The following is a 12664-nucleotide window of genomic DNA, read 5'->3' on the forward strand; positions in this document are numbered from 1 at the left end:
TTCTCTGGTTTGGTTTGGTTAGCAAGCAGTAGAGTTTCGAAGCTGTTAGAATCAAAGATGCAGATCCAGGCTGGTACTCTCTCTGTGACTTCTCCCATGTAAAAGTCTGTGTTTGATTTTACCTTTTGTGTCAAGGGGTGTTTATAGGGATTGTTCCAAATATTGGAACTGCATCAGTAAGTTGGAATGGTCTGTTTGGTTTTTGGATAGATTAAGTTACTCGGTATTCTGTTCTCTTCTGTTTTCATCAAATGTGTTTCATTTTGTAATCTTGTAAATAAATTGTTTTGTTTAAAACCAAGTAATTTGACCAGCTGCATCACTCCTGGAATATCCATGTTACACCTGCTTAAAACAACTATGTTTTGAGTGGGTCTGATGTGGTCCATAACAAGTGTCACACAACACAATGTAAGGCATTTCCAATGTTATGAGGGTGGTGATCATGCTTACCAATAATGTCATGAAAAGATGCATCGTTATCCCAATTTTGGTACTAGCTCTTAGATATTAGTTAGTAGGATTTTGCAGGGTCAACAGGGTTGTGTTTGCCTTAGTTAATGCCAGTTGTTCCTTCTGGTTTCATTTGTTTTTGAGACTTTCTAATGGTTGAAACAACTGAGTGGCTACCAGGCCATTTCAGAAAGCATTTATCAGTCAGGAGTCCATTGATACGGGTCTGGAGCCACCTGTAGGCCTGATCAGTCAAGGATGGCAGATTTTTTTTCCTTGAAGGACATTAGTGAATCATTGCTCCTATTCTGTTGCTAAGTCCTCAATAGGACCCAATCATTGATTTCCTACTTACTTTCAACACCCACCCCTCCACCTCATCATGCTTCTTTTGTATTTTAAATGTTTCTTGATTATACACTGTGTCAATACCCATTTGAGACGAAGCATCTCATATTCTCATAACTGTCTGTATGAAACAAATATTCTTCACATAATAATCTCAAAACTATGCTCTCTTGTTACTGATGCAACTAATGGAAACAATCCTTCACTATTTATCCTCTCCAATTTATAGTTTTCAAAATAACATTGCATTCCTCTGAACTTTCTTTGTTCCAATGAAAACGTTTTTTTTTAATCCTTTTATCAAAACTAGACTATCAATTCACAGGTAATGCTTCTGTGATCTTTGCTGCATTTCTTCATCATTCTGATATCCATTTTTTTAATATGATTCCCAAAACAGCCTTAGTTAATGTAATCAGTTCAAAATACACATTAAAGATCACTTTCACCGCACTTTCATGTTCGTAGATCTAAATATTTGCACCAGAGAACTTCTGAGTCCTTCACTCAACGAAAAGCTACCATTTATGAACTCTTTCCATTATTGTTAATTTCTCTGAAATTTAACAGATCAGATTCCTCTACCCAGAGATGCAACTATGACCTATTGGCCTAATCTACCAGCCTGCTCGTGCCATTCTAAATTCTTCCTCACAGGCTAACAATGTCCCTGATTTTCTATCATCAGCAAAATTAGAGATCTTCTCTTTTGTGCCTCAGCCCAAATAATTTATGAAGATGTACAATGAAGAAAATGTCCTTTCATTGTTTCCAGGAATTTGCTAGAACTGAAATCCCATGGTACAATTTCTGCTGCCAAGTATTGAAGAATACTTGTTCCCCTTAAGTGAACATGTATGTTAGGTCCAGTAAGTCCAGTTTTGTTTGATCTCATAAACGTGGATACAGTTATTGAGTCAGCAATACATACAGCATGGAACAGACCCTTCAGTCAAACATATCTATGTATTTAGGCGAAAGTGAGTAAAGCAGATGCTGGAGATTAGAGTCAAGAGTGTGATGGCGGAAAAGCACAGCAAGTCAGGCAGCATCTGAGAAGCAGGAAAATCGACGTTTCGGAGAAAAGCCCCTCAGCAGGAAATGATGCTCCACGGATGCTGCCTGACCTGCTGTGCTTTTCCAGCACCACACTCTTGGCCGTTATGCATTTGCCAGTATAGTGAATCAGCTAATTCTGCATTAGTTAATCCAAATAAAAAGTAGATGAAAAGTAGAATCTGTTTAAATCTTGGACTGAATAGTCTAAGATTTATTTTGGAGATAACTAAATATTCATTGGATTACTATATGGTTCAAGTTAAATGTAACTGCTTAGAATTGAGTAACATCGGTTGTACTTTAGGAGAAATGTTGTTGTCTTAGGACTCAAATAACACAGCTTTACTTAGAGAGCTTATGTCTGTGATTATTTACATTCCGCAACTAGTTCACGGTAATATAAGCTGCAAATGATCCTCTGGAAGGGATAGACTTTATGAGCTAGTCACCTTGTCTCATCTTGTACTTTGAAATGTACTTAACCATTAACATGCTTATCCCTCATCTAAAATAAATAGTTTACTTGGAATTGGATTTGGAAAACTACCAAGAACAAAAGTCACCATTAAATGCATAATATGCATCTCACATTGTGCACTAATAATGTATCCCTTTCGCAAAGTGAATTCTATTAACTTTTTCATAAAAGTCAAGATAAAACTGGTGAACTTTATATTTTCTTCATATTAATTACAAATTTCAAAATGTATTCTTTATTCAATTAATGTGTAAACATTGTACTCCAAGCCTATGATGCATGAAACTCAATATTCAATTAAATATGAGTAAAGCACAAAATTACTTTTGTTACAAAGCATTACTACAAATGCACTGAAAGAGTAAATAGTTGTACATTAGCAGTTGTTCTGCATTAAATAATATCATTCACTTATCCAAGCTGTAATGATTTTGTCATTTTTGTCAATTACTCACCCACTATGTAGTCCAGTTCACCTGCAGAATCCTCTTCACCTTCACCATCACCATCACTACCTCTATCATCAAGTAGAATTTGCTTTGGTTGTGATGCAGCTCCTGTTGCTGCTCGCTTTGGTCTAGATCGAACTGAGGAACCTTCATTTTCAGTAGTAATCTTATCTAAGGGTATAGAAAACATCGATTTATGGACCTCTACAGTTATTGTTCTGAATAGCATAAAGAAAATATAGGATTAGTAACCCAGAATTTATTGTATATTAACACTGCATTTTCTCTCTGCCAAATTCCTGCACTTCAAATGTCACAATCATATTTTTAACAAAGTAAACTGAAGCAGACACCAGCAGAACATGACAGCTACTGAGTCACACAAAGAAAATAACAAAGCTACAATAACACAGTTCCTTAGTCAATCATATTTTTAAAAAATGAACAATTTGTGATTCTGCCTGAGAGCCCAACCAGGAATCAAACCCTTTTAGAGATTTTTAAGATTCTGCTATTTGCTTCAACAAAGAAATCTGTCAATTACAATTAGAAAAAAAGCAGAAAGTCATTTTAAGAAAAAAAATTTGTAAGAAATGTCATGGAGAAAAACTTCAAGGATAAAGAAGTGAAAAGAAGATAACATCCATGTAGGATGACTTGAAAACTGAAGAAACTCTAGTGCCAAATAAACAAAATTACAGGATGCCAAATAAACAGAATCGCAGGGAAAGATATAGAAAGACTACTATACATCAAGGGTCTGCCTTCATACAGCACACATAATTGATAATTTTCTTCTGCTTGTTTCATGTAACAGGAGCACAGATTGAGCCAAGGACATTTTTTCACTGGAGTGTAGGAGGTTGAGAGGTGCCTTTATAGTGGTTTCTAAAATCTTGAGGGGTATAGATAAGGTGAATGGCAGGCATCTTTTCCTAGGGTGGGGGATTTCTCAAGACGAGGAGGCATATTTTTAAGATGAGAGGAAAAGGACAAGGGGGCAATTTCTTTTGTTCTTGTGTGAAATGAATTTCCAGAGGAAGTGGGGGATATGGGTATTGTTACAATGTTTAAAAGACATTTAGGTAAGTACATAAAAAGAAATGTTTGGAGGGATATGAGCCATAAGCAGGCAAGTGGGATTAGTTTAGTTTGGGATTCTGGTTGGCATAGACAGGTTGACCGAAGGGTCTGTTTCTGTGCTGTATGATTCTATGACTCTTATAACAGTGTGCTTCAAAGTATAACTTGAGAATTTGTTGAAAATTCAGCATAGAAAGGGAAGAAGACATGGCTTTTGATGCCTTTTATGAATTTTTAATAGCTGGTAATTGTTCAAAGATGTTAAATAGGAGAACAGGAAGATCATTGGTTGGTGCATTTTGAGATTTAGGAGAAAGTAAGGACCACAGATGCTGGAGATCAGAGTCAAAGAGTGTGGTGCTGGAAAAGCACAGCCGATCAAGCAGCATTCGATGAGCAGGAGAGTCGTCATTTCGGTCATAATCCCTTCATCAGGAAGGGCTTAAATCCTTTAGTAGAGTTATAATTTTAAACCTAACAACTCATTAGTTAAATAAATCAAAATAAAGGTGACAAGGCAAGTCATATATTACAGCTACTTGATTGAGTAGCTAGGACACTAGTATGCTCCACAGGAACTACATTTGCAGCAAGTCAAGCTACTTCAATCTCAGGATGATGAGGGGAAGTCTGAGCTTCGGACATAGCTTATAACAGGGAGGGGACAAGATCCCTGCAAACTTTGCTCCTGTAGGTACAACACCCCTTAGGCTAGTTACTTCTGATTTTACTCATGATTAGTGACAGGAGTTTGGGACTGCGAGGAAGAGTGACATGTGTGGACATAGCAATGAAGTAGCCTCAGCTCTTGCAACTATGTATAGGATCAGCACTCTTGCAGCTTGAATGAAGAAAAGCAGTGCCTGCAGAAAGGATGAGCAAATGGGCTGCTGCATCATGGTGCAAGAAGTCATTCAAACGGTGGGAGTAAAAGAAGCTTAAATATAATTGGGACAGTAAAGTTACAGAGATAGGACCTGTTTTCTGCAAACAGCCTTTGGGACAGCATGGGTCCCAAAGGCTGCATCTCATCAGGGCTGGAGAGGAACTTGACGTGGGAGGGCAAGGATTAGTTTTTTTAAGAGATTTGATTAGAGATTTCCAGTGTGCAAACAAGCCTTTCGGCCCAACAAGTCCACACTGACCCTCCAAAGAGTAACCCACCCAGTCCCATTTCCCTCTGACTAATGCACCTAACACTATGGGCAATTTAGCATGGCCAATTCACCTGACCTGCACAACTTTGGACTTTGGGAGGAAACCGGAGCACCCAGAGGAAACCCACACAGACATGGGGAGAATGTGCAAACTCCACACAGTCAGTCGCCCAAGGCTGGAATCGAACCTGGGACCTGGTGATGTGAGGCAGCAGTGCTAACCACTGAGCCACTGTGCACCCCAGTTGTGTGAGCAATGCTCATAGCCGAAGAGCTAACAATAAAGGAAAGCTATGCAACAGGACTTTGAATTCCAGATGAATCCATTAGCATCACCATTTACAAGAAGTGTGTCATACTAAGAGAAATGCTGACAACTGATAAACATAAGTACATCAAGGATTCCATGCAGTATGTTAGTGATGAAAATATCAAGTAGAATTGGTGACAACATTTGACCGTGGCTCACTCTTTCAATGAAAGAAATAGTTTCAGAAAGCTTCTATTGCACCTTTCTAAAGAAGTTGAAATGGCAGCTTATATCTACAACAAAATGTACAATTTGATCTTATATTCCCATAGCTCCCAGTTCTTTATGGCAACTGCTTGAGGGATTAATAACTTGCATGTACATTGAATGTGGCATAAGCTCTTCATCATGAATGAGGAGGGGAAGGGGGCTGGAGATAAATAGGGGGGTGGGGCTGAGGGAAAGATAGGTGGGATGGCGATAGGTGGATGCAGGTAGGAGGTGACTGTGATAGGTTTGTGAGGAAGGTGCAGTAGATAGGTGGGAAGGAAGATGGACACATAGGACAGGCCAAGAAAACGGTGTCAAGTTGGAGGGTTGCATCTGGGATGAGGTGGGGGAGGGGGAGAGATTTCCCAGATTCCCCTAGCCCTACCCCCACCTCCCTATTTATATCCCAGTCCCCTTCCCCCTCCACATTCCTGAAGAAGGGCTTATGCCCACAACGTGGACTCTCCTGCTCCTCAGCTGCTGCCTGACCTGCTGTGCTTTTTCCAGCGCATGCTTTTCAATCCTGACTCTCAAGCATCTCCAGTCATCACTTTCTTCCTGTATATGGTATTTGCCACATTCAGTGTATTCCAGTATAGAAATGATCTTACAATAGTCTGCAATCTCAAAATAACACACCTACCCAATATACAAAAGCAAAATCTAGCCTGTCCCTTACAGCTTTCTTTACTGGTTTCAGACATGTACTCAGGTAAGCAAATGTAGCATATTGACAAACCACTGTAATTCCCTCCACTTGTCTAATGCAATTTTTGGAATTTGGCACAAATAGTTGCATCTGCTGCCCCAGCATTTGTTAGGCAACAAAGGTTCAAGTTCAAATAGCTCTTTTTGGTACATTTACTTTTATTTTCTAACCTGCATGCGGATGGGCTTCTTCTATAGACTGTCATCACCCAGTATAGTTGTCTCTCGGTATAGCCATGACTTTGTTCTAGCTCACAAAACTCATTAGCCATTTGTTCCAGCCCTGAAAAGCAACCTTTGCTGGGTGATGGCAGGCCTTGGTCAGAGTAGAAATGAAGGATCAATTCTGTTTAATTACACAATCCTAAAAATAATTTAGTGAGCATGCTCAATATACCAAAAAAGAGTGAGTCCACCAACCTGAGCATCCAAGTCACAAAATGTCTTATACATCAAAAACAAAATTGGGAGTGTCAGTCCTAACGATATTTTCACCTATAAAATACTGGTAAACTACAAAATAGAAGTACTAAGCACAAATTACTAGTCACGTGAAAAAATATTTTCTGTTCAGCCAATAGTAGACATAATAAAACATTTTGAGATAACAATTTAACTGGGATAAGAATTGTTATTTAAAAAAACTCACCTTCACTGGTTGGCTCTTGCACTGATAGGACTAACGCAGCTTCCAGATTTCTTTGATAAAGTTTTTCATCAAGTGGCAACCTATATTATGAAGCAATCTGATGAGCGAGTTGAAATTATTAAAATTCCAATGCAAACAGCATTAACAGCAAAAATGGAAGGAAAAGTACACACAGGCATATAAGTTATCAATAACTATTTAATAATACAAAGAAAAAATCTCTGAATCTTTACGTTTAAATAATGATAAAGATTAATGGTATTTATCATTTCTACCTCATTCCATTTAACAGTGCAGTTTTCCATTGCTTTGCTTTTGCTGGCAAGTTTCCAGAATTAATATGAATAGTTTGAATTTTGCTGCAAAGATCAACCAAGTGGTTGAAACTCTCTACAAGAATATACTAAAGTCTTGAAGAATTGAATTCAGGGAATAAAGGAACATTATTATAATATCAAAACCATGATATAAAAACCCCTAAGAACTAACCACTCATTAAAAGACAAATATTGCACTTCGCTGAAATTGTGACACTGAGGAAAAACAAACTGATGCTATCAGCTGAGTGTACAGATAAAGACTCCTGCGCTGGCCAGCAGTAAGTGACTTTCCACTTAAGTGATAACACATTAGCTTTTGTCTTCCAAAGGACAGCATTTTTTAGTAAATAGAGTTTAAACAGACAAATTGACATACAGCTCTTAAGAAAGAAAAATACTTCCATTTGTTCACATTTATTTACTTGGAATAGTCTGCAAAATTATAAGCTGATCAGTAATCCTAAGAATTTATTCACCTTTCTTTAGGTCGTTCCTTTTCAGTTTTTGCATCTTGACTGCCAGAAATGTTATTTCTCTTTCCTTTTTTTTGTTTCTGATCCTTAGTTATTAGATGTGATTTTTTACTTGGAGGAGCTGGTACATATGCAAAATCTTCATCTGTAAGGAAAAATGTATAAAATTTAAGAATATTTATTGTTCTAGTTACATGTAATAATTGACTTAAGAAAATTATTACCTTGCATAGCTCACAGGTTATTTCTTTCAATATTAACTGTAGTTAAAGAGAAACTTATAAAACCAGGAACCTTTATTATAGGCTAAAGATAATCTCAGCTGGGGTTAATTCAACAAATTACAAAATCATATGAGTTAGTCAAGAAATGATGATTCAGCAAAACTAAACAGATAGGAAAGCATCAATTTCTAATTCTAAAATGGAATTGATGTGAGACTTCACAGATGGTTAGAAAAATGGCTTGGCTTTATTTCTTAAAATATACCAACTTTTAAGACATATATTAAAGTTAAATTGAGATCGGTGTTTGCTGAAACAGGAAAGGTTAAGGGGTTGATAAGTCGAATCCAATTATTCAAAATCATGCCACAGTTTTATATGGTTGGTGAAAATCTACTTCTACAAGTCAGTAATCAGGACAAAATAGGTTAAAAACACAGGATTTGTCAAGAAAAAGGAAGAGATTAAAACAAAATGCTCATGTGTAAAGTATGGAATACTTTACTATATGTGGAATAAAAGCTGATTGAATTATACTTAAATTGGAATTGAAGAGGTGAAAAAAGGGGAAAACAGCATGAAAGCAAGATTACATCAGGCAGCTTGACTGCAAGAGTGCAAACTAGTACATGAATGAGTTACTTCATTATGCACCAAGATTACTATATTTCACAGAAAACAATACACTCTTTGAACTTTACGTCAAACTCACCATCATCAAAATCTCCACCCTGTGAATAATCTACAACTTTCTTGGTCCTAATAGCAGAAAAGAAATATATGTCACAACCTTATAACAGAAAATATCGCATTTTTAAAAAAAAAGAAATATCCTTTGAAGAGTGTTTCAAAATAATACTTATCTAAAAAGAATTACATTTCAAAAATCCATAAAAATACAGTGTCTTGACAGGATAAAGGTTGAGAAGATTTTTCCCACTAGTGGGGTATCTTGAACTAGTTACAGTCTAAGGGGATACTCATTTAAAATATATGTGAGGGAATTTCTTCTCTCAGAGTAGTTACTGTCTAGAATTCTCTACTGCAGATTTGTAGAGTATTGAAAGAGGAGATAGATTCATTTTGAAATATCAAGACATTGAGGGCTTCAGGAGTTGACATAAAAGAGGAGGTGAGACCTGGGGCAAATCAGCATGATCATGTTGAATGGTAGGGCAGGCTTGAGGAGCCGAATAGCCTAGTCCTACATCTATTTCTTGTGTTCATATATCAGATGTTATGAACCAGACCAAACCCCACGTAAATATATAGCCTAGATCCTAACGTTTTTCTGATTTAAAGGCAAGTATAAGGTGCTGTGCTCCAGATGTAATTCAATTGGTCACACTACTCGGCTTTAAGCAAAATACACTTCATTCTTACCCACAGTTAAATGATAAATTTAAAAAATTGTAATAACTTATCTTTATTGGAAAACTTAAAAGAATAATAGATTATTTAACTACTAAACAGTACCTATTCCAATCTTGTAACATTCTACTAACATACCCTTGGCAAAGGCAAAGTCAGTAAAACAGATTGTCTCACATGTGATTCTGGCAGCAGAAAGAGAACCGCTTTTAGCTATTAACAAAGAGAAATGTAACAGCTTCTACAGCCAACTTCAAAACCCAACAACTACTGAAAGCAAAATTAAAACCCTGGTTCTGTGGGGGGGTCTTACTCTACCCATTCATGCTGTTTCTATTGTTCCAACTTAAAAAAAAAGAACCCAAGGCCTTACTAGCTGTTTACTTTATTGGTTTGGAGGAGGAAGCTCAGTACCTATGGCTCAAAATCTCTCTTCAAAAAGTACAAGGACAAAATATACTTCTAAAAGCCATAACATTGTCACATTGATAGACATTAATGCCATATCATCTTTTGACCCCAATGAGATACTCAAGTTTTAGATTAGGAAAAGGCAACATGGATTTTTTTTGGATTTCTACAACCAACCGTCTAGTTTAAAGATGAAAGAGCTGACATAAAGGGTGAGAAGGTTGGTTGTAGAAATCTGGATCAGATGGGTCAGTTTCTTCACTCCTTTGGATTTGTTGGGGACTGTTTCATTGATGTTTGTACTCCCTAACAATAAGTCACTAGTCCGGCACTCTCAATTTTAAATAAACATTTAAAAATTCTGTTGTGGTCCACGGGCATTACGAGCTGGGCAGCATTTATTGCCCATCCCTACCCGTCCTTGAGAAGGTGCTGCTGATCTGCCTTCTTGAACTGATGTAATATACGTGCTGTAGATAGATCTAAAATGCCATTAGGGAAGAGAGATCCAGGGTTTTGACAAAGCAACAATGAAGAAACTGCAGTGTATTTTCAAGTTAGAATATTAGTGGCTTGGAAAGGAATTTGCAGATGGTGGTGTTCTCATGTATCTGTCCACTTTGTACTTCTAGATGGAACTGATTGTGGGTGTGGAAGGTACAGTCTAAGGATCTTTGGTGAATTTCTGCAGAGCATTGTGTAAATAGTATATGCTGTGGCTACTGAGCGTTGTGGTGGAGGCAGTGCATGTGGTGCCAATCAAGCAGGCTATTTTATGCTGGATGATGTCAAGCTTCCCAAGTGTTGTTGGAGCTGCACGCATTCAGGCAAGCAGGGCATATCCATCACACTCCTGGCTTGTGCCTTATAGATGTTGGGCAGGTTTTGTGGAGTCAGGAGTTACTCATTTTTTATTCTAGCCTCTGACCTGCTCTTGCAGCCACTGTATTTATATAGTGAGTCCAGTTGAATTTCTGGTCAGTGGTAATTCCAAAGAGGTTGACAATGGGGGAATCCAGTGATAGTAAAACCATTCAGTGTCAAGGGGCGATGGTTAGATACTCTCTTATTGGAGATAGTCATTGCCTGACATCTGTGTGGCACAAATCTTATTTGCTACTTGTTAGCCTAAGCCAGGATATTATTCACATCTTGTTGCATTTGAACATGGACTGCTTCAGTATCTGATTCATGAATGGTGCTGAACATCCTCAATTCTAATCTTGAGATGGAATGAAAGCCATTGATGAACAGTTGAAGATGGTTGAACCTCAGCAAATCCTGAAGAAATACCCTGGAGCTGAGATGACTATCCTCCAGCAACCACAACCATCTTCCTACGTGCCAGGTATGATTCCAACAAGTGGAGAATTTGCCCTCAATATCTATTAATTCCAGTTTTGCTAGGGCTCCTTGACACTCGATCAAATGTGGTCTTGATGTCAAAGGCACTCTCACCTCACCTCTGAAATTCAGCTCTTTTGTCTATGTTTGAACCAAGGCTGTAATGGGGTCAGGAGCTGAGTGGCTTTGGAGGAACCCAAACTGAGCATCTCTGAGCAGATGTTTGCTGAGCAGGTGCTGCTTCATAGCACTAATAATGATACCTTCCATCACTTTACTAATGTTTGAGTGTATATCAATGTGGCAGTAAGTGGCCAGGTTGAATTTGTCCTGCTTTTTCTGAACATACATACCTGGGCAATTTTCCACATCGTCAGGAAGATGTCAGTGTTATAAATGTTTGTCCCATTTAGCACAGTAGTTGTGCCACACAACACGATGAAGGGTAGTTTCAATGTGAAGGCAGGACTTCACCTCCACAAGGACTATGCGGTGATCACTTTTACTAATACTGTCATGAACAGATGCACCTGCAGCCAGCAGGTTGATAAGGATGAGGTCAAATATGTTTTTCCCTCTTGTTGGCTCCCTCACTGCCGATAGCCAGTCTAACAGCCATGTGCTTTATGACTCGAAAAGTTCAATCAGTACTGCTGCTGCCAAGCCACACTTGGTGGTAGACATTGAACTCCCCCACCCAGAATACATTTTGCATCCTTGCCACTCTCTGTGGTTCCTCCAAGTACTGTTCAATATGGAGAAGAACTGATTCATGAGCAAATGAAGAATAATACATGTTAATTGGCAGAATGTTTCCTTTACAAGTTTAACCTGAAGCCATGAGACTTCATGGGTCCAGAGAAAATGTTACAGACTCTGAGGGCAACTCCCTCCCAATTGTACACCATTATGCCTCCACTACTGCTGGGTCTGTCCTGCCAATTGGACAGGACATATCCAGGGATGGTGATAATCATGTCCAGGATATTATCTGCAAATGCTATTTCCATAGTGTACCACCATGTGGTTGTTGCTTGACAAGTCTGTGAGACAAGATAATTTTGGCACTAGCTTCCAGAAGGTCTGCAGGATCGACAGGGCTGTTTCTGCCATTGTCTTTTCTAGTGCCTTGGTCAATGGGTTCATTTTTTCATTGAGACTTCATACCTATTGATTAAACATTGGTGAGCCAGATGGGTAATGATTTCATGGTCATGAGTAGATTCTTAATTCCAGATATGTTTTATTGAATTCAAATTTCGCCATCTGTTGTGTTGGGATTCAAACCTGGGTCTCCAGAAAAATATTTGTGTTTCTGGATTATTGGTCTAGCGATAATACCACTAAAGCCATCTGAGTACTTGTAAACCTGGCTTCAATGTCACTGGATTTGATTGACTGACCTCTTATTGAATCTAAAGGATCAGATGGAGGAATTGCAAATCAAATTTCCCTAGTGCTTTTGTATCTTACTGATATTTAGTCTAATATCATTGCAATACAGCAGTGTAGTGACAACTACTGTGTACTGAGAACCTCTCTTGACTTGTGGAGATTTTTGCCATCAAACATTTGCTATTGCAGTTTTTTTACAAAGCTGAGCTGGCATAATAGATC

The 12664-nt window shown here is 38.1% G+C and overlaps 1 protein-coding gene across 1 annotated transcript in view; it reads right to left on the bottom strand.

The window, feature by feature from the left end:
• Positions 1-12664, bottom strand: part of rad51ap1 (RAD51 associated protein 1) — a 63715-nt gene that overhangs the window by 45370 nt on the left and 5681 nt on the right. The window contains exons 2-5 of the mRNA XM_087999545.1: positions 8634-8680; positions 7701-7842; positions 6905-6984; positions 2794-2958 (exon numbers count right to left, since the gene is read on the bottom strand). Of these exons, the coding sequence (XP_087855671.1) occupies positions 2794-2958; positions 6905-6984; positions 7701-7842; positions 8634-8680 (434 nt within the window). The remainder of the gene's footprint in view (positions 1-2793; positions 2959-6904; positions 6985-7700; positions 7843-8633; positions 8681-12664) is intronic.

This window comes from Chiloscyllium plagiosum, unplaced genomic scaffold (genome assembly GCF_037043375.1).
Source record: "Chiloscyllium plagiosum isolate Xiang-an unplaced genomic scaffold, Cpla_swu_hap1 HiC_scaffold_23, whole genome shotgun sequence".
Lineage (NCBI taxonomy): Eukaryota > Metazoa > Chordata > Chondrichthyes > Orectolobiformes > Hemiscylliidae > Chiloscyllium > Chiloscyllium plagiosum.